This window comes from Esox lucius, chromosome 18, assembly GCF_011004845.1.
Source record: "Esox lucius isolate fEsoLuc1 chromosome 18, fEsoLuc1.pri, whole genome shotgun sequence".
Lineage (NCBI taxonomy): Eukaryota > Metazoa > Chordata > Actinopteri > Esociformes > Esocidae > Esox > Esox lucius.
The window spans coordinates 17240565-17264129 of NC_047586.1; the positions used below are offsets into that span (position 1 = coordinate 17240565).

The 23565-nt window shown below is 41.8% G+C and overlaps 1 protein-coding gene across 1 annotated transcript; it reads left to right on the forward strand.

The window, feature by feature from the left end:
- The first annotated feature begins 267 nt into the window (after positions 1–267).
- kcnk10a (potassium channel, subfamily K, member 10a) lies at positions 268–22700 on the forward strand. The gene is made up of 7 exons (XM_010882288.5): positions 268–936; positions 3527–3912; positions 14240–14357; positions 16025–16185; positions 18937–19129; positions 20100–20242; positions 20402–22700. The coding sequence occupies exons 1-7, from the start codon at positions 882–884 to the stop codon at positions 21059–21061; spliced, it is 1716 nt and encodes a 571-aa protein (XP_010880590.1). The 5' UTR covers positions 268–881; the 3' UTR covers positions 21062–22700.
- Positions 22701–23565: the final 865 nt, after the last annotated feature.

Sequence of the window (23565 nt, forward strand, 5' to 3'; positions counted from 1 at the left end):
CACACGCTTTACTCCCAAATTTTAATGTAACAATTGGTTCAATTTCAACAATCACTAGAGGATACTCATATTATTGGATAATTTAATGTCCAGAATCACAGACTATTATGAAGCTTTGTGGCAGGAGCCACTATTTGCATATTGCCTCCTTATAGTTTTATTCCGTAAATCCCATCCACTGACATACTTCAATTGTAAGATTTTTGCTCGGGAGGCACACACGACCAGCGGTCCTTAGCAAATGCCCTGCACATCGAAAATGCTAGCATATCAGAGATCTCGAGGTTGAACTTTGTATGGCATATGCCCCTTAGTTTTTAAGTCATAAGAATCCGCCACTTGGCGCACTAAGGAAACCGGCGCACAAGACGGAGAGACACGCCGCTCCTTTGTTGGATACGGTAGGCTAGGCCTGCAAGCACAATGGTTTTCTTTGCTGAAGTCTTCGTTTGCTGCAGCGGTTGAGACTGCATTTCTTGAACATGTAATCGTGATGTTCGTCAACGCTGTTGCAGCTCCGACTCCGTTTGTATTTTGTCGTTGTTTACAATGCAATTGGTCTGCTGTGGACTGTGGTGCAACGAGCAATAGTGGGTGTGCGCTGCGCTGATGTTTCTAGTAGTACAGGCTACTGATGAGAGAGGGTAGCTCACAATTACCTTTTAATCCGGGTGTGCACCTCGCTCTCACTGACAAGAGCAAAAGAAGACACGGATGATGTGTTTTTACTCCCTACCGTTCTCTATCCTGTCTCGGTTAAAAACAAGGGATTCCATAGTAAGAGCGTTGAAAGATTTTACATAAAAACAAGGATTTTTTTTTTTATTCCTACCGCTGTTTTCGGCAAGGTTTTTGTTAATCGTGGCAAACCGAAAATCAAGATGAAATTTCCCACGGAGAACCCAAGAAAACCAGGGAACCCCAACCCTCCGCCAGGTTTGTATTGGAACGTTTGTTGGTAATCAATGAACACAAATCGATTGAGATAAATGCTCCCAAATTTACTTAATCTATTATAATAGGTTAGTTTCTTTAATTTATCATACTTAAAGTATCCTTTATATAAATTGAACTATGGATGCAGCTTGAAATGTATTGATAAACATACCTGTTTGTTATTGATATATTAATGGCTGAGTACACCACCCACGAACATGTGTTGCATATATCCAACTATTAATGGCGCATACAACAATTGTTTGTTTGCTGACTGTTAATTCATTTGATCACGCACACATTCACTTGGTGACGTTGCTAAACCAATACAGAATTAAATGCATGATAGTAAATTGACTGAGCATTTAGCCGAGGGAAACTGCAGATAATGCCACATTGGCTGCAACCCGCCAAAGTAACGTACATCTGCAGAAAAAGTAGAATACATCGCCAGCGTTTATACTGCATAGGCTAACCTCTTATAGCCTACCTTCAAATTCATTGAAAGAGCGCACCTCTGTATTGGGGATTGGCTTTACCATCAGATTTGGTTCAGGCAAGGACACGACTTTTAGCAGATACTCTACCAGCAACTTGGTTGTAGCATTTTTCAATCCCAACATCTCAAACACGAAAGAACAATGTTTCATGTTGGTCTTGTATGTCTAACAGGCCTGCAACTAAGCACAGTTTAGTCAATAACCCAGTCTTATTTCTTCTTTCATTCGTTTTAGTGTAGGGGTAATTGACAGTGATTGACGCATATACATGTTGTAAAAGGGAATTAGGGCTATACCTCATCGGATTTTGGTAGAGCTTGAGCTCTGCATGGGTAGTTCCCGCCAATCCTGCATGTATGGCACGTCCATGCGGCTGTCCTCGTCTTGCGCACGATCACATGTTTATCCAGTCTTTTCATCCGCCAGTGCAGCGCGGTTACTTTCTTCATCCGTACGACCTTCTGGGAGAAATGTCAGCCGTGTTTTATGGTCTACATCCAGCAAAGTGTTTCACTTAAAATTATTCTCCTTTTAAGGCAGGCTGTGTTTGGCGTTGCTCATTAAAATTCATTGCACAGGCCAGACAAGTGTACTGAATGTTTTTCCTCACAGGATGGGTGAATTGTTACATAAATCACCAACACTTATTCTATTGGTTTTCACGATTATGACAATCTTTTAAGAGAGGGCATATATTAGAACCGTGACAACTCTTAAAGGGATTGTTCACCCAAATTACAAAATTACATTGTTTTCCCGAAAGAATGTAAATATCCACAACAAAATGTCAATGGGATTTGCTCCACGAATATATGTAATTGTGACAATATGATATTTTTTGTGTGTTTTTCAAATAATCTAATAATATGTGCATGCGCTGCATTTCACAATCAGTTTGAGATAGTTTCGGAGGATTAGAACATGATGAACAATGTACATATTGGTATCTTGCTCGGACATGATTTGATCTTTGTCATACATGTCCTTAGACTGCTACCAGTTTAAGGGTACCAGTGGGGTATTTAATCATTTTTGTGAACTTTCCATTTAATCATAACATTATGTAATGTAGTCTAGTGCTAAACGTTGGCATGTTAACAGTATAAAATATGAAATAGATGCATTGAAACTGAATAACATACCTGGATGCTTTTGCTTTGAATAGTGGCTGTTTATAACCACAAAAACACGCATGAAGGAAAATCAACTGCAGTTTTATCTTTCAAAGATAATTCATGGTATGGCATGAGGTTGTCATTCTTCCATCGATGAAATCTGTCATATATACTGTTTAATCGAAAATAAAAATGTAGTTTCAACCTTTGCTTGCGGCTGATGCAAGGCCAGAGTTTATGAATCCACTCACTGATGGAACATTTCATGGCACAGCTCTGCTCCTAACCATAATAGGTTTTCAGAAAGCACACAGAACACATTAGAGATTCACCCTATCTCTCTCTCTCTGCCACCCATCAAGACACTGCATTACTATTTCATTGTCATAGCCTACTCTTGGGGCTGAAATACATTATTAAGATCAAATTGCCCCAGAAATAAAGCCCAGTTTAGTGTGGTAGTCCTACCAAGAGAAGATTCTTAATCTTCTTTACGTACTGTAGCATTTGCTTTGCTTACCTGGGAATGGAGAAGTGGAAAGCATATGTAAATGGGAGCAAACGTAACAGGTGTGAAATTGCTAGTCGGTTGGCGGAGGGAGCATTTCAATCAGTTACGTCACTTTCTCTGAGACCTTGAAGCAATTGTTTCCCCTGCTCACCAAGGGCCTCGGCTTTTGTGGAGCGGCGGCCGACGACGCTACCCGGGTGACAGCCATCGTTGTGTTTAGACAGTTGCTGGTTCAAGCCTCGCGTGGGGCAGTTCCACGTCCTCCTCAGCATTAACCGTAAAACACCTTAGGATGTTCGTGGAAGGTCAGTATTGGTGTTGCAAGGCAGTGGACCATTGGCCCCCCCACGTTTGGACAGTGGAGGAAGAGCTTTCCCTGAACCGGCAGCATACTGCTACGTGTAACAGACCTTACCAATGTTGCGGCAAATTCAAATAAGGTTTAATCTGTTTCTTCCCTGCAGTGGCGGTCCACACCAACCTGTTCCCCCCAAAAAAGATCCAGCCGGGCATGATGAGCGCCAGCCTGGTGCAGGCCAGTGTGGCCACCATGCAGAACCCCATGGGCTGCACTCTCCCCCGGCTCTCTACGTCGCGACCCTCCAGCATGGTGGCCAGCATGGAGGCGGTGGGCGAGGACGGCTCGCCCCTGTTCACGGTCATGAAGTGGAAGACTGTGGTGGCAGTGTTCGTGGTGGTGGTGGCCTACCTGGTGGGCGGAGGACTGGTATTCCGGGCCCTGGAACAGCCCTTCGAGAGTAACCAGAAGGTGACCATCACGGCGGAGAAGGCGGCGTTCCTGCAGAAACACCCTTGTGTTTCACCGGCTGAGCTGGAGGCACTCATCAAGGTAGGGAAAGACAAATGCAGCCACTAAGACAGTTGACACTTGAGTCCTCCTGTCTCCTCATGATCTGTGTGGGCTCCCTAGTGGGGACTCTGGTCTACTGAAACCTGAACTCTGTATCGATCCAACCCTATCCAAGACCCACCACCAACACTATTGAGTAAACACTGCCAGACATCCTAAACAGGTTGGTGTATAAAAGTAGCTAACACTACATCTTAAGATGCCCTAATTAGTATCTAATTTTGCACAGTAACAACTGCGTTAACATGATAGTTGTAATTACATTTACTTGCTGAATTTGATTCTGCATGTCTAACAAGTAACCACTGATGTCATCATTGCACATTCTGTTCTTTCACTGTCTAACTCAGGTTTTGTAATGAAACGTTTGAAAGTGACCTGTTATAATGTTGGCAACATTTAAAAATGTAATGCTGTTTTTTGTACGTACATGGTGCCACTACTATCAAATTTGCACGTAATACCAGGGTTTATAAATTGTCCCGGACCAGGTAATAAAAAGCACTGGTAATTTTCATTCTGAAAAATAGTTTAAATTCTAACCTGCCATAAAGTCTATGTGGAATGAAGTGTAATTAAAGCACATTTTTGTCTGATCATACACGATTCCCCAAAGATTTTATCTGCTTGATTTTGTAGTGGCTATTATTACCGTTATTTTGCCAGGTATCACCTGACCTGTAAGCAGTTAGTGATAACTGTCTCAAGGAAACAAAAGGGGTTTTCATCTTTTCAATCTTTCCTATGAGTGCCCAATGCTCTTTACCGCTAGGCTAAACTTCCACCCTATGTTTATATAATGTTTTGCATGGAGATGTGATAATTTTAGTCAGATTTGTCACAAATATTTGCTGTAGGGTGAAAACCTGTATTGGCTTAATTGCATTCATTGTCTTGTAGCTCGAAACATACTATACAGACATTTTTTGTAAATATTGTAAGCCCTCTTCTTAATACAATTAATAGGTTTGGTGCAATTATTTGACAGTTTTATGCTGAAATTGTACAGTGATTTGTCATAAATGCTAGCCCTCTCATAATATGCTGGGAACATTTTTATTTTGGAAAAGATCCAACACATAACATCCAACATCTAGAATTACATTAATAAACTGGATGGTTTGAGCTCTTAAAGACGATTGGCTCAAAGCTTTGGTATGTCAGATGATATACCACGGGTATGATTATTATTCATTTTGTATTGATCCAATGTAAAGTACTTCATATATTTTTTTAACTGCAATTAGGAACTATCTGTGTTTAGGGTGGTATATGGCCAATAAAGCGTGGCCAAGGATACACACTCCTCTGTTCTTACCTGATTAGGTACAGCCTTTGAGCCAGGTCATAACAAGTAATAACCTGATTAGTTATAGACTTTGAGCCAGGTCATAACAGGAATACACCTTTAACATGTGAGTTTGTCATTCCAAAACATTAGTTACATAATGGAACAAGATCATATATAATCACTAGTTAAACACTACACATTCTTGTTCCCAGGGCCGGCTCTAGCCTTTTGAGGGGCCTAAGCAACATTTTATTTGTTGCCCCCTTCCCTAGCGGTCAGGGTCACTAAGTGACCAATTGTGTCGCTGATGCCTAGAACCGGCCCTGCCTGTTTTCATTGTGTAGCTGTTTCTGCAGCAACCGTGTCTGTGTCTGTGTGTGTGTGTGTGTGATGAGAGTGATAACTGGGGTGACTGTGTCATATGGACCATTGTGTGTGTCTGTGTAATGAGAGTGATAACTGAGGTGACTGTGTTATATGGACCTTTGTGTGTGTCTGTGTAATGAGAGTGATAACTGGGGTGACTGTGTTATATGGACCATTGTGTGTGTCTGTGTAATGAGAGTGATAACTGGGGTGTCTGTATAATGAGAGTGATAACTGGGGTGACTGTGTCATATGGACCATTGTGTGTGTCTGTGTAATGAGAGTGATAACTGGGGTGTCTGTATAATGAGAGTGATAACTGGGGTGACTGTGTCATATGGACCATTGTGTGTGTCTGTATAATGAGAGTGATAACTGGGGTGACTGTGTTATATGGACCATTGTGTGTGTCTGTGTAATGAGAGTGATAACTGAGGTGACTGTGTTATATGGACCATTGTGTGTGTCTGTGTAATGAAGGTGATAACTGGGGTGACTGTGTCATATGGACCATTGTGTGTGTCTGTGTAATGAGAGTGATAACTGAGGTGACTGTGTTATATGGACCATTGTGTGTGTCTGTGTAATGAGAGTGATAACTGAGGTGACTGTGTTATATGGACCTTTGTGTGTGTCTGTGTAATGAGAGTGATAACTGGGGTGACTGTGTTATATGGACCATTGTGTGTGTCTGTGTAATGAGAGTGATAACTGGGGTGTCTGTATAATGAGAGTGATAACTGGGGTAACTGTGTCATATGGACCATTGTGTGTGTCTGTGTAATGAGAGTGATAACTGGGGTGTCTGTATAATGAGAGTGATAACTGGGGTGACTGTGTCATATGGACCATTGTGTGTGTCTGTGTAATGAAGGTGATAACTGGGGTGACTGTGTCATATGGACCATTGTATGTGTCTGTGTAATGAGAGTGATAACTGGGGTGACTGTGTCATATGGACCATTGTGTGTGTCTGTGTAATGAGAGTGATAACTGAGGTGACTGTGTTATATGGACCATTGTGTGTGTCTGTGTAATGAGAGTGATAACTGGGGTGACTGTGTTATATGGACCATTGTGTGTGTCTGTGTAATGAGAGTGATAACTGGGGTGACTGTGTCATATGGACCATTGTGTGTGTCTGTATAATGAAGGTGATAACTGGGGTGACTGTGTCATATGGACCATTTTGTGTGTCTGTGTAATGAGAGTGATAACTGAGGTGACTGTGTTATATGGACCATTGTGTGTGTCTGTGTAATGAAGGTGATAACTGGGGTGACTGTGTCATATGGACCATTGTGTGTGTCTGTGTAATGAGAGTGATAACTGAGGTGACTGTGTTATATGGACCATTGTGTGTGTCTGTGTAATGAAGGTGATAACTGGGGTGACTGTGTTATATGGACCATTGTGTGTGTCTGTGTAATGAAGGTGATAACTGGGGTGACTGTGTCATATGGACCATTGTGTGTGTCTGTGTAATGAGAGTGATAACTGAGGTGACTGTGTTATATGGACCTTTGTGTGTGTCTGTGTAATGAGAGTGATAACTGGGGTGACTGTGTTATATGGACCATTGTGTGTGTCTGTGTAATGAGAGTGATAACTGGGGTGTCTGTATAATGAGAGTGATAACTGGGGTAACTGTGTCATATGGACCATTGTGTGTGTCTGTGTAATGAGAGTGATAACTGGGGTGTCTGTATAATGAGAGTGATAACTGGGGTGACTGTGTCATATGGACCATTGTGTGTGTCTGTGTAATGAAGGTGATAACTGGGGTGACTGTGTCATATGGACCATTGTATGTGTCTGTGTAATGAGAGTGATAACTGGGGTGACTGTGTCATATGGACCATTGTGTGTGTGTCTGTGTAATGAGAGTGATAACTGAGGTGACTGTGTTATATGGACCATTGTGTGTGTCTGTGTAATGAGAGTGATAACTGGGGTGACTGTGTTATATGGACCATTGTGTGTGTCTGTGTAATGAGAGTGATAACTGGGGTGACTGTGTCATATGGACCATTGTGTGTGTCTGTATAATGAAGGTGATAACTGGGGTGACTGTGTCATATGGACCATTTTGTGTGTCTGTGTAATGAGAGTGATAACTGAGGTGACTGTGTTATATGGACCATTGTGTGTGTCTGTGTAATGAAGGTGATAACTGGGGTGACTGTGTCATATGGACCATTGTGTGTGTCTGTGTAATGAGAGTGATAACTGAGGTGACTGTGTTATATGGACCATTGTGTGTGTCTGTGTAATGAAGGTGATAACTGGGGTGACTGTGTTATATGGACCATTGTGTGTGTCTGTGTAATGAGAGTGATAACTGGGGTGACTGTGTTATATGGACCATTGTGTGTGTCTGTGTAATGAGAGTGGTTAACAGGGTAGGTGCAGATCTATATATTTTTTTACCATTGGGGCCACAATCCTGACTGCAAGGATGCGCCATCCTACAGGTCTTGTCCGCCACCACCAGATGCTCCTCATCATTATGCCTAATGACACTTATAACCGTGGGTGGCATGACAATGGCCCAGAGACGCGACTGACAAGTGGTGGAGAATATAAATCAGACTGATGAAATGCTCATTCCTACCTATTGAGTGGTTGTGTCAGGTGGTTTAGTGAACCGCACCTGATTGATATTCTGAATACTAAAGATTTGCATGGCGTTAGTATAGCATACCGACACATAGTGTTAAGCTAATTGGCATGGCGTTAGCTTAGCATACCGACACAGTATTGTGGTGCTATGCTATGTTTAGCATTGGATAGCTATAACAGATGCCCCAGTGAATGAGAAATAAATGGATCTAACTGTAAGCACAATTTTAGAATTTCTATCAGTTGTATAGCTTCTAATCAAGTTGACTGAGACTTGTGATACTGCAGTTGTATATTACTTACAGTACATAAATAATTCCATAGACTGCATTATTGAGATCCACCTTGATTCATTTGACTTTCAACAGTATGCCTGCCTGCCAAAAGGGGAGTCCTGCACCCCTTTTAGTCAATATTTAGACAAAGCTCTTTGACCTAGCCCAAGACATTTCCTCAAAATAATAGATGCTCCTATCTAAGATAAACCTAGAAGAAGTCAATCATGCATAAGAAGCCTAGTAAACAGGACATTATTTGACTTGTACTGCAGACCTTTCAGTTCTGCAAGAGCGCAGGGTTTTCATTGCCAGCTACTTCCAGCTCCACATAAAACAGCCAGAGTGACACCCAAGTGTTTAGATCAGCCAGGTATTGACTCCTCTACCATGAAACCATGGATGATTATGGACAGGATAATGCAGGCAGACGCAAGCCACAGTCCCATCAGTGTTCGGAAACAAACTGCAGGGTTTGTAACTGAGCCAAGCTCCATCCTGGCCGGGCTCCCAACAATACACGCTGAAACACATGATTACCCGTGTGAACTTTAATCACAAATTAATTGGAAAACTTCTCTTCCAAGAACTTTAGGATCTTGTGTTCCTGCAATGAGCGAACGTGAGCTGGTTTGTAATTGTTTTGTTTTAACTGTGACACAAGTGGTGGTCATTTATCTTTATTACAGTTGACCTCAGAAGCCATAGGGAATTTGGCAATAGCATAGGGCTATTAGGGTTAGGATCAATACCTCTCTAGAGATGGCAAAGTACATTATTTTGTAATCAACAGCTAACATGAGATTGTCACCAAGCCAAACTCAGGTTGCTTTCCTGTAAAACACAGAATAGTCTATGGAAGGTGCCTGATGACTCTTCTGCTGTATCATACTCAGGGATCAGCTCTCTAACCAATCAGAGTATTACAGCTAATAACGCATTTTTTAAATGTTGCATTACCCTCATACCCTGGCTCTGACCAACCAATTGGTTTCCCTTAAGCTCTGGCACAACCAATCAGCTTCTGTGACCCGGAAGAATGGTAAAAATGTGTTTGCACTATCCAGGGATTGGATCCAGAATGCAGTTGACCCCTGAGTCACCCTGGAGGCCGTGCTACTCTAGAACTGTGTGATGTGTTTAACATTTTAGAAGTTAGAAGCGTCAGTACGAGTACTAGGGCTATTCAGAAGTGCTAATGTGGAGCCTTTCACATTTGATAGGGTGTCCTGCGTTGGTTAAAGCAACAGTATGCCACCCTGATGCAATGATAATTGCCCACATTTGCGGTGCAGGAAGGCTAGGCTATATCGAGCAGTGAGCCTTAAAAGCATCTGCTGGGAAATCAATTATTCATTAAGGTCTACATTCCTGAAAGACCAAGGGTAGATGGAGGTGTGGCCGGGGGAATGTCGACCGCACCTCCAACTCTGGCGTAATTTCAGCTTTTTGGAATTAAGCTGATTACTCACTGCGGTATCTTGTCAATTGGTTGGCTTAAGTGCAGTAATAGGGCGCATCATGTTAGAACCGGAACATGATATATTGCAGTGCCCGTAATGGTTTGGTGATGAGATCTTTCCATCACACTGAATCTTTAAAAAAAAATCAATCATTCCAAAGCCATTTGGTTCATTTGGTGTTGTTTTTTTTCTGACATTGTTTGGGTACTGCAGATTGCCGGCTTGCTTTGTGCTCCGCAATCGCGTCAGTATTGTCTGGCATATGTTACAGCCTTTGGTGTAGATACCATAGCCGGCTGGGGGGCTGTTGGAGGGGTCAGTGGTGTTTTTTTTTGGTGTTTTATGGCGTGTCAATCCTACCCACCAAGGTGCTTTTAGTAATTACCCAACACCAGGGCCATGATTCAGAGGTGTGGAGCGTGTCTGCGAGTGATTCATTCAGCCTCCCCCTCCTTCTCCAGGCTCTCTCGCTTGAGGAGAAATCGCTTGGGTTTTCATGCGACTGCTGACACAGTTATGGGAGTTACAGAAGCCTTTCACTGGAGGATGGGAAACCCAGGCAGCAATATGTAATTTAATCTGTCCCATACAGTGGATATAAAAAGTCTACACACCCCTGTTAAAATGCCAGGTTCTTGTGATGTAAAAGAATGAGACAAAGATAAATGTCAGAACTTTTCCCACCTTTAATGTGACCTATAACGTGAACAATTCATTTGAAAAACAAACAGAAATCTTTAAAGGGATAAAAATAAATAATCTCACAATAACCTGGTTGCATAAGTGTGCACACCCTCTAACTGGGTACGTGGATGTGTTCAGAATGAACCTATTCAGGTAACTTCCACAAGGCAGGAACAAGATGCATTGATCACGTAAACATTCATATGTACACTTTAAAATAATGTCGTATATCCACAAATTATACCACAAGTCTTCGTACCCTATATCCTCACAGCTCTTTCTTCATACATGCAGCATTGTAAACTCCCCAGATGTACCTTGAAAAGTGATTTCTCAGTGGCAGAGACATGGGCAGATAACCGGCAGTTCCAGACATGGATACAACACATTGGACAGCCAGGTAATGGCAGGGCAGGGTCAGACCACTGGGGTTAGATATATATATATATATATATATACTGTCTTCAGCACTTTGTCAGTTCTGAAGACAGTGACAGCATCCTCCTGTGAAATCTCTTGAGTCAGGTTTTTTTTTCCTCTCAGCTGTTTAGGGGAATAGGGAGTGACATTGATCCTCCAACAAGTACCAATATAGTCCCCCTGTGCCAAGTAATGTTTTAAACGTGTCTTTTGCTGCCTTGCAAAAGTGACAGTGAGAAAATGCAACAGTGTCACAGCATGCCAAGTTTGCTTGGCAAGATAAGCTACATTACTGCATGTGGTGTCAATACGCCCTAAATATAAGAAACATACATGTGACATTGGTCTAAAGAGAATGCCTCCACAAATAGCCATGTTTTAGCCCATTAATATGTGCATAAAAGAAAAAGAAAGAATGACAGAATTCATGATATGAATAGAAAGCCACACAAAAGCAATATGGTTAAACAGAGTGTCAGTTATCATAGGGCAATGTTTTTTCAACTCTGGTTCTGTAATTCTGAAACAATTCCATTTATCATCCACTCTTAATTCAATAGAGATTCAGATCTGAGATGTAAGCAAGGGGTAGAAACATAAACCAGAAGAGTTTAAGCTCTCCAGGACCAGAAATTAACAGCCTTATCATTAGTCCTTAACAACCCACAGTGACCTGACATCTTTAAATATCCTATGTCTTTAAAATTAACCTTTCTAATACAAATTCAATTATGTTTGGTGTACTGCAGGGCAGCTAGATTTGGCTATTATTATTTTGAGTGTTGACCTTCCAATGACCTTGAATAAAGCCAGTGTGGCTGCAGTATGCTGACCGCAGCCACAAAGATTAATAAATAGCTGACACTCTTTACAAAGCGCTCCAGTCAATTCCAGAATGGGTAACTAGCAATAAGCTGGTCGATACCATGCATGTCACTTTCTCCCAGCTCAAGGTGGTGAAGAGATTTACTGCACCACTGTTGGTCTTTGTGTGAGGGATTGATGTGCAGAAGGTGCCAATGCGTCTATGGTCAAATGGCGCATCGTTCAGACACACACCAACACCACATAAGACATGCCCTCAGAGGTCTCTTCACAGTTCCCGAATGTCTGGAACAGTACTGAATGGAACCATGACTGAATGAAACACTACACCCGAGTAACTCAAGTTAGCAATAAAACCAGCAAACAAACAGATAAAATAATAAAACTAACTCCTTTGCTTCCATGCCGGGAATGTGAAAAGATGCCGACATGTATTTTCTTTATATTTCGCTCTGTGTTATTTTGTGTAATGCGTGTTATAAAGTACCCAGTGTCTCAGTAGCAGCTAATGGGGGTCCTAATAAAATATGAAATAGTAAATACAGTTTGTGTAAAACATGCCTTGATCCTTGTGATCTTACCTTCATACTTGGTTATAAATGCATATTTCAGTGCAGATCCCTGATGGTGCTGGGTGCTTCAGAGAAGATTAAGTTTATCTTTTGCGTGGTGTCCCAAAGTAAAACCCATTCAGAAAGAAATGCTGAATTGCCTTTCTTTATCTTGGCTTGCTCCTGTGGTTACCCAGTGCCAACTTTTCACCAGTCCTCTGATCCATGCAGTGTCCTTTAGATGTAATTAATGAACTGGGGAATAGAATGGGACTCTGGGATATGAACGCCAGTGGGTATGAGTAGGGGAGCGAACTAAGGTGAAGAGGAAATTCCGCATCTCTCTGAGGACAGTGAACGTTAATAAAATGCTTATAAAAATTAGCATAGGCCGACACGCATTCGTTTTAATAATGTGTTTATTTATCCATGTCCATCGTCCTCCAAGAGTTCAACTTCACTTTAGATAGGATGGGGACTGTTTAAAGTGTTGTTAAATGAAATTTTGCGGAATAGGCCTTGAGAAATGTCATTCTCAATTTCATGAACAGAACTAAGGACACATAGACTGACCAATCCGTGACATCAAAATAACACTGAATTATGTTTTGAGGGTAGAGTGTGTTTGTTTACATTTGCACTCCATATATTCACTGTAAAACAAGCTTTTTTTTGACTGATCCAAAACTTGATTTAAGCTCAAATGCTTTTTTTATTCATCAATAGTCAATGGATATATACTGTATCATAATTTATATTTATATTAGTTAATTGAGGACATATTCCTTATTTACTTCAAGAACACTTTATAGGGGAAAAGGATTGAAAGAGGACCAGACGCTAGATTTCATACTTCAAAGTTTAGCATTTCCAAAGATCTCAGAGTCATGTTATGCTGATCAGGCCTATTTGAACTATTCAACGGGACAGCCCTGATAGAAACAAAGCCTGGGGCAGATGAAAGTGCATCAGTGGTGTTTCTACAGTTCAAACTTAAGCTTTGATAAGACTGTCAGTTTGGAAAATGGAGCAGATAGCATATGTAATCAAACCGAGTTCAATCCCTTGTCTCCTGTGAATCACAATGTGTTCTCCCACTGAGCAAAGACGATAGAAAAGAGCTGATAAAAAAAAGCTGAGGTCTCAGGGTAGATCAGCAGATTGCCAGACATCAACTACTGTATCGCCACAGTGTACGATGACCGTGTATAACCGCTAGGCTCTTTGACTCTGCTCTCTAAGTCTGGACGTTCATCCCTTCTTCATCTTTGCCCTCATTCACTTGCCCTTCAACTGCCTACACACACCTATCACACCACCCTTCACACCCTGAGACGCATCCTGTTGCTCGCCATGCCGGAGCTCCATCTGGCCTGCTGGCTTCCTGCCGGGTCAGACGGGCAAACCGGCAGCGAGCGCGAAGGCTGCTCAGGGCATTGTGGGCATCGTCTGCCTCAGCCGCTTCGCCGTACTCTCTCTCAGTGTGGCGCAGTCACAGTGATTCACCGAGCAGAGGCGACATCAGCGGGATGGGATGCCGCAGCCATATGTTATGCAACTGGCTCCTTAAACAAATCACAATGGGATAGTTAGACAGATCTTTACGCGGACGTTCCCTCGCAACGTGTAGCCATTCGCAATTCAAATGATAGGGCGTTTTTGCGTTCAACAGAAACGCAGAATGGTGGATTCCCCGGGGGTGTACGCCACCGAGCAATGCTGCAGTTTTGAATGTAATCTCTCATGTGTACCCATCTGTGGTCTAATTCATATGATCCAGTCAGTGTTATGTTGGTGTTTCTCCCGCAGCACTCTGTAGACGCCGTGAACGCCGGGGTCAGCCCGATAGGAGACACGTCGTACAACTCCAGTCACTGGGACTTGGGCAGTGCCTTTTTCTTCGCTGGGACCGTCATCACAACCATAGGTAATGGTTTTAATATCGGATTAGTGTTAGTAGTCTGGTAAACACACCTGCTCCTAAATTGGTCACTGTTATCGTAAACCCATCTATCACTGCTAGAGTTACATTAACTATCAACAGCTATTTCTTTACTGTTCTCTTAATCCTTTATTTCAAATAGTATTTTCAGGAATAGGCAAAGGTGGCAGTTTGACTTTATATTGCGGTCATTGATGACCAACGTTCATCCTTTTACCTTGAGGTGTTTTTACCGGGTCGAAGTCGAATGCTCTAACCAATTCAAGAACTTTGCTTAAGTGTGACCTGCAGATTAAAACTGCTGCACACCCTAAGCATTAAAACAATATAAAAATATGTCTGCGTATTGTCATCTGAAAATACTGTTTATTACCTGTGTTAGCTTGTAGGCCGTTGTAGCTGTTAATTAGGTCTATATACCAAGCGGCAAACTGCCTCTCGGGGGTTTTCCTATTTGAGATGGATGTGGGATTGGTGTGTGACTATGAGTCATCTGTCAGATAAAATGAAATGAGCTGCTCCACTCCTGGAAATAATGTTTCTGTCAGATTGAGGTATGGTCTACATTATTTTCTTGATGACGGTCAAAAGTCAACACAGCTCAACTGATGTTTCAACCTTCACATCTTGCTACCGGCTGGTTTGTGTTGATATTTGAAAAGGAGCATTAATTCAGTACGAATGGAGTTTGAAGTGATTGAAGCCATGTGGACTGGCTGATGAAATGATCTGACATTTCTACTGCAGTAGTGCTGTTGACAGACCAGTGGTTTTCAACCTGTCGTTTTGGATACTGTATATCAATAAATACTATAGCATTACTTCCGACTGTCTGTATATTTGGAATAATGTTTCTTCCAAAAATAACTTTTGGGAGTCTAAATGGTATTATAAAAAGCGATTGGGCATATATTTTGACAATGCAGTTTGTAGTAATTACAGGCTGGTATTAGTTATTTTCACTGACAAAAAAATCTTCTAAACTCAAACTGCAAGATATCTTATGTCAAATTATTCCATGAATGGTGGTCCTCGAAAGCTTTTTACTGTGATTTGGTGGTTGTCTAAAGCTTGTGGTTCCTGAAGCAGAGAAGGTTGGGAACCACTCAATATGACCCAGTTTCCCGGACCTAGACTAAAAATCATGACAAAAGCACGTCCAGGAATTACTTTTTTTATCTGTGCTGGAAACTGAACTCATAGGGTCTGTTTTGCTCTTCGTGTTATCTCTGTGGAAACAATAGCAGCAGTCATATCATTGTTTTCAACAGAACCCTTTAAATCCTTACTCTTAACTACTGGACAGCTTCAGATTAACTGAAGATGGAAAGGGGCCTTTCACTTCCAGTTCACTGGCATGTCTGTTGTTAAATCAGAAAGGTTAATCTATCCCCACACTGACACCAAATGGAAAGGGACATTGCAAACACAACAAAGCAACAAAGGGACAGCTTAAATATGTCGTTCTCCAAACAGAAGTGTTAGCCATGCTAGCATTTTATAGACTCCACGGTGTGTGAATCTGTATGGAGAGGGGACTGAAATGCTTTTGGACAAGTCCACTGTGGTCAGCCATTTCTACTATTGGATAGATGTGTAGGTCTCATCACATCCAGAAAACATGTCTTTGTTTTTGTCTGTCCGTTCTACAGGGTATGGGAACATTGCTCCCAGCACAGAGGGTGGGAAGATTTTCTGTATCCTATATGCAATATTTGGCATCCCTCTGTTTGGATTCCTGCTAGCAGGTGTGGGGGACCAGCTGGGGACCATATTTGTGAAAAGCATTGCAAAGGTGGAGAAAATGTTCAGGGTAAGTTCACACCATACAAAGACGCACAACGACACAAACGTTACAGTTTCTATATATTACGCTGTACTGAAAAACATAATACATGTTTCTATCATCAAACATTTATTAACTCTTGATTGACTGATTTGGACTAACTAGGCACCACAGCATACCAAGTGAGCTAATTGATCAATACAGCGATTCACTTTTTTGAACATACCAGAGGGCTACACTGTAGAGACAGAGAAGTGAACTTCATAACTTGAGTTTCAAACACAGTTACATGTTAAATCCAGTTAATTCCATGGCCGCTTATCCGATATTGCTAACATGCTCTAGGGAGGGGTAAATCATTGCATACACCTCTTACCCCAAATTAAATGACTGAAACATGAGTTGTGGGCTAACATTAATGATAAGTAATGAAGGAATCACAGCATTATATATTTTCTACCACAGCCTGCTAAATCGGGTGATGCTTTTTTCACAAATAAAAACGTGGGTCTGACTCTGCCATGGATTGATGGTTCAACAGTGAATCGTTGAACAGTTCGACTAGCCACGCACGGCATGCCCACACATTTATCAGCACGCTAGAGTTAGCGACAGACAGACAAGCATTATCCACCCTCGTAGTATGGTTGAAGCACAAGCTGTTAAGCACAGTCTGGTCTTTTAGGCTGGTTCAATAGGAAACAAAGTACAGTAAGGTCTGGAAACATTTGGACACTCAAACAATTTTCAGAATTTTGTCTCTGTACGCCACCACAATGGATTTGAAATGAAACAACTGAGATGCAATTGAAGTGCAGACTTTCAACTTTAATTCAAGGAGTTGAAAAGAAAATATCAAATTAAAGGTTTAGGAATTGCAACTATTTTCATACACAGTCCCCTTAATTCACGGGCTCAAATGTAATTAGACAAATTAACACAATCATAAATAAAATGTTAATTTTTAATACTTTGTCAAGAATCCTTTGCAGGCAAAGACTGCTTGAAGTCCGGAACGCATGGACATCACCAAACGTTGTGTTTCCTCCATTGTGATGCTTTGCCAGACCTTTACAGTAGATATCTTCCGTTGTTGTTTGTTCGTGGGTATTTCTGCAAGTGAAATGCATGCTCGATCGGGTTGAGATCAGGTGATTGACTCGGCCATTGCAGAATATTCCACTTCTTTGCCTAAAAAACTCCTGGGTTGCTTTCCCAGTAAGTTTTAGGTCATTGTCAATCTGTAAAGTGAAGAGCTGTCCAATTAACTTTGCTGAATTTGGCTGAATCTGAGCAGACAATGTATCCCTATACACTTCAGAATTAATCCGGCTGCTTCTGTCTTCTGTCACATCATCAATAAATACTAGTGACCCAGTGCCATTGGAAGCCATGCATGCCCATGCCATCACACTGCCTCCACTGTGTTTTACATATGATAGGGTATGCTTCAGATCATGAGCCGTTCCAAGCCTTCTCTATACCTTTTTCTTCCCATCATTCTGGTACAGGTTGATCTTTGTTTCATCTGTCCGAAGAATGCTGTTCCAGAACTGGGCTGGCTTTTCTATTCCTTTCTATTCAGTCTAATCTGGCCTTTCTTTTCTATTCTTGAGGCTTATGAATGGTTTGCACCTTGTGGTGAACCCTCTTTATTTGTTCTCGTGAAATATTCTCTTCATGGTAGACTTGGATAATGATATGCTTACCTCCTGGAGAGTGTTCTTCACTTGGCTGGATGTTGTGAAGGGGTTTTTCTTTACCATGGAAAGGATCCTACAATCATCCACCACTGTTGTCTTTTTGTGTTGCAGAGCTCACCAGTGCATTCTTTTTTTTCTAAAAATGTACCAAACTGTTGATTTGGCCACTCCTAATGTACCTCTCTGATGGGTTTTGTTTTGCAGCCTAAGGATGGTCTGTTTCACTTACATTGAGAGCTCCTTTGACCACATGTTATGAGTTCACAGTAACAGCTTCCAAATGCAAATGGAATCTACTCCAGACCTTTTACCTGCTTAATTGAAGAAATAACAAAGGAATAGCCCAGACCTGTCCATGAAACAGCTTTTAAATCATATGTAATATTTACTTTGGGTCCTTTGAAAAATAGGTGGCTACATATTAAAGAGCTGTAATACCTAAACCTTTCCTCCAATTTGGATGTGAATACCCTCGATTTAAAGCTGAGAGACTGCACTTTAAGCCCATTATTGAACTGTAACTTGAGTATATTTTGGTAAACAGCCAAAATAACAAAACATGGGTCAGTGTCTAATTATTTCCGGAACTATACGTAGCTCAGCTCTCCAAGGTGGCTGACCCCGGGATATAGTTTAGAAACACTGGTGTTTCTCAGTTGAAAAACATCTGCTGATGATCTCCGGGGTCTCGATTGTGAGTGGTTAATGACCAGGGGGCGATTGTTGTGCTTTACTCTGATTGGCTCACCAGTGACCCTCTGTTAAATATTTCATCGTGTGGTATTATAGTGAAGCAGCCAGCCAGGAAACCCTGAATGGACTGAGCGTAGCCTCTGCGACAGCCTCCAAGACACAACGGGCTTAACGCCTCATTTGAGCATCATCATGCGTCTTACGCACCTTTAGATTCCACCTTCACCGTCATAAATCCCATTACTGGAATGACGTGGGGACGCCACGCTGTTAAAGTGACCTTCGCGTCATGGCCAGCGGTCGCAATGAGTGTAAGTCTGTGCACGCGCGTGTCCATTACCCTGTGGGTGTATTTCCGTGTGTGTTGTCCTTGTTCCCCCAGCGCAAACACAACCAAATCAGCCAGACCAAGATACGGGTGGCCTCCACGTTGCTCTTCATCCTGGCTGGTTGCATCCTCTTCGTCACCATCCCAGCAGTCATCTTCAAACACATAGAAGGCTGGACGGGACTGGAGGCCATCTACTTTGTCGTCATCACTCTGACAACTATCGGAATAGGAGATTACGTAGCAGGTGATAGCTTAATATGTGTAAATAACTCTATGAAATGATAACGATCCTCACTAAATAACCCTCAGTCAACCACACCGAACATGTCATAATGTGAATGCTAGGCCTATATAACAACTTCTAAATCATTTTTTAAGTGTCAGCTAAATAACACCCAGTCAAGAGGATGTACTTTTGAAATGTAATTTTCTTTTTTCTACCACAACATTGCACCTAGTTCTGTGCCATTATTACTGGTATAGATTGAACATTAATAGCGGTGGGTTTGGGGATGCAGTGATGTGAAATGCAGTGTTTACTGCTTTGGTGAAATGAAGTCCATTAAGCGTCTCTCATAGCTTGATCTCGCTGACAAAGCGGCTGCCACACTGCACTGGTTATTTATTTCCCAATCAATCTTTTGACACAAGAGCAGTTTGATCGTTTGTGTTCTCTGGATTGTAGCCCATCTGCTTAAAGGAATATTTCACCCACTTCCAAAATGTCCTAACACAGTGACATCTATGGATGAAGTACAATAGCAATCAGTGCTTTGGTTTACTTCCCTGACATCGTTGCTACATTTTCATGTTTTAGCATCCATAGCACAAATGTTATTTGAGAAATAGGACTGGTTTTTGCAAATATAGTTAGCATGTAACAGTGTCAGGGAAGCTAAAACAAAAATGTATTTCCATTACAAGGTTTCCATATACAGGACTCCTTCCTGGGTAAGTAAACTATGGTTATTTTGTGATGATGTGATTTGGGAGATATATCCATGAAATTATTCAGGTAGAAAAAAATGCCAGTACAATCACTTAATATTTGGCACATGTTTAATAGACACCAAACAAAAGGATGAAAATTGACTGAACCAGGCAAGGGTCCATGTACTTATCCAATCAGGTAATTGTTTTGCTATGATTAGCCCTACTAAATAGGTCTCATGTATCTGATGCTGGATGTTTTGTTGTTTCTTTACATCCTATAGGAGGGAACCGGAGGGTTGAGTATCGTAATTGGTATAGACCACTAGTGTGGTTCTGGATCCTTGTGGGATTGGCCTATTTTGCTGCTGTACTGAGTATGATCGGTGACTGGCTTAGGGTCCTGTCCAAGAAGACAAAAGAGGAGGTACGATTCTTATTTGAGGGTGGCGTTATCAGTTGAAAACTTTACTGGCAAAATATTTTCTTAAACGTTCCTTTGGAAGATCATTCATGAACTAAAGAAATCATTCAAACAGTTCAACCATGTAAACAAGCAAAACGCTTACCTTCCCGTGTTCCCCAGGTCGGAGAGATCAAGGCCCACGCGGCTGAGTGGAAGGCCAACGTGCGGGCCGAGTTCCGGGAGACGCGCCGGCGCCTGAGTGTGGAGGTCAGCGACAAGCTCCAGCGGGCCGCCACCATCCGCAGTATGGAGCGCCGTCAGCTGGGCCTGGACCAGCGGGCCGTCTCCATGGACATGCTCTCCCCGGAACGCCGCGCTGCCTTCAACAGCCTGGACACCAACCCTTACAAAACCTCCTCCCAGGAGAGCATTGATACCAAACTCAACAACCTGCGCCTGAGAGGGGCTGAGTGTGATCCCTGCCGCTCAGACAGTGTGGTCTCCTCAGAGGACAACATCTTCAACCGCCTGAGCTCTGTCACCAAGCTGGCCAAGAGGAACAAGAACCGGGAGCTGAAGAAGAATATCCCAGATGAGCTACGGTGCAGGCCCTACAGCACTCCACCAATGGAGATGGAGAAGAGGAAGGAGGACGAGGAGGAGGAAGAGGGGTTAGATAAAGAGTTCAACACCAGCCTGTCTGATCTGCCGCTTTTCGTCGAAGTGAGCAAGCCCGAGAACGGTTTTATTGTGCCATTTATACCGCTACAGACCAAAGAAAAAGAGACTGAGAAAGAGACACCTGAGCTTGAAGAAAAATCCTTCCGGATGGTTCCTTAGGACTGTTGGCTTTTCCCTCTGAGGTAGAGGAGGTTTTAAACGTCACCACCGTATGTGCCTTACATCTCACTCACTACTTCATATGCTTGATATTTAGAGGGCTGTTGTGATCCCTATATAATGTTGTTCAATATTCACTGTGCCCAAATAACCTAAAGGAAAGACATTGGCATCATCGGTTTCTACAACCACGTGGTGAATTAATGACTAAAATCATACAGAGAAGCTAACTGCTAATCAGAAGAGTCAAAGATAACCCAGTCAATAAGCAGTAGCAGACTGCTATGATGTCTCCGGGACGTCTGTGACTATTGCAGGCAATGGACTTTGACTTGAGTTGGTGCTGGTCAGAAATACGGTACAAATCTTAGGACATTTTCGGACAAAAGAAGTAAGCTGCTGAGAAATTTTAAAAAAAATAACTGGAGAGTCTCACTGGTTTGTTCAATGTGAAGTGTACGACTCAATATAGTTGTTCTCATTTCATCACAACACATGAGCTTTCAAAATTAATGAAAAAAAAAACAAACAAAATAAAACAGCCAAAATGTTGTCTGTGCATGGTCCTAGAGCTAAACGGTGTAATGTCTAAGTGTATGACTACGCAATCAAGTTCATAAACTTTCTTTAACACTTGAATCTCAGGGCTTGTGGTCCTAATGTTGTTGATGAAATGTGTCTAAAATATGCTGCATTCACACTTTGAAACATTGGGTGACCTTTGATTGCACTTAGAAATTGCTTTCTGAAGATGACAGCTTAAGACAATGGGACGGAAGATAAGCCATAATACAAGGAAGAAATAATATCCCCAATTGTTTGGACAGAATACTATAAAGGTTTAGAATTGTTGGAAAACAGAGGTGTATTTTGGCAGGAACTTGTATACAATGAATTGACCGACTAGAGGGTGTTTCTGTAAGCTGACATCTTTGTTCTACTTGACTTAAGTGTTCCACTTAACTTACAGTACCATGTAACGTCTGTGATGTACATTAAAATGTTCTATGAAGTACATTTCTATGTTCATGTGACAAAGGATGGACAATATTATTGAGAATGTGCACGAGTCAAACAAGCACTTTGCATCTCCGATGTGGGTGAGGAATTGTATTACAATAATGTTATTTCAAACCCTTTACAGATGCATGGGTTAAATAACATTACTTTGTGCATCTTTCCCTCTTCCATTCTCTCGCACTCTCTCAAATACACACACACACACGCTCAAGACATTCAGATCACACGCATATCCACACCAAAAATGTTATGTAAAGTCTTTCCATTTTGTTTGCATTGGTATGGGTGCAGAGATAGGCTAGTGTGAATGCAGCTAAAGACTCTCAATGTTTGTTAAAAAAAAAGTAAAGTAAAATTAAGTTCAAAGCAAAAAATGAAACAAAACTAAAAAGCATGCTATTTTGCCAGTATACAGTATTATCATGCTTTACGGTATTGATTGTATACCACTACATGCATAAGAAGACAGTGCTTAGCATAGTGTTTTCTAAATGCCCATGCTAAGGTAGCATGGGCAGCATCTGCTCAGTAGTTGGACATTGTTCACAGTATTAATTGTGCTATCATTACAGTAAATGTAGTGAGTGCCTTTTGGTAATAAATATCACTGCTATTGGGAGTTTCTTTTTTATTCCTTTCAGTGAAGAGTGACTGTGTTGCCAACATCTCCACTTTCCGGTCCCTACATTAAGAGGGTTTCATTAAGCCAGAGAAAGGATGTCTTCATCTGTGTATAGCTTTTACTCTTATTGGCAATGTCCTTTCTGACACAGAAACCATCTCCTCCTGCAGCAATCTTGATCTGTTTGCCTTCAACGACACCCTCTGTCTCACCTTCATGGCTGTAAAACCTACACTGCATTATACCGATCAACACCTTCCACCCGAGGAAGAAGGTGGGAGGGTTCCTCTAATTGAAGTGTTGTCAAATAGCATCCCTAAAGGAAATATAAGAGCCTGCGAATACAATACCTAAAATAATGTTATTAATGCAGAGGAAAACGTAATTATTTAGCGACTACAAAAGATGTATGTTTTCTCTTACATGAAAGCAGTAAAGCAGCTGCAGGGAAACATATGGAGGTTAAAGAAGGAAATTTACAGCTGAGATTTTCATTTAGCACTATGAACATGGGCCAAATGCCCAGTGAGACAACTTCAGAGTCCATGCAGATCAATAGCAGGTTAACTAATGTGGCTTAGCGCATTAGCGTCATATGATTTATTGCGCTGCGCGGTGGTCTTCCTCTACTGGGTCTACAGGGACATCACCATAATAAACAGAGATCGAAGCGTAAGTGTGCAAGTGTGGGCAGCTCTGTGTGATAATGAGCCATTTGAATTTCACAGAAACTGGAACCTGTTAGGGTAACTGTCACCTATGACCTCCGCTGTTGGAGTTTTAAATAAACTTCATGATAGATCACGTGTTCTGTAGATCACAGCTCGAAGTCGCGAAAACACAGCTTGACGGATCAAACAAA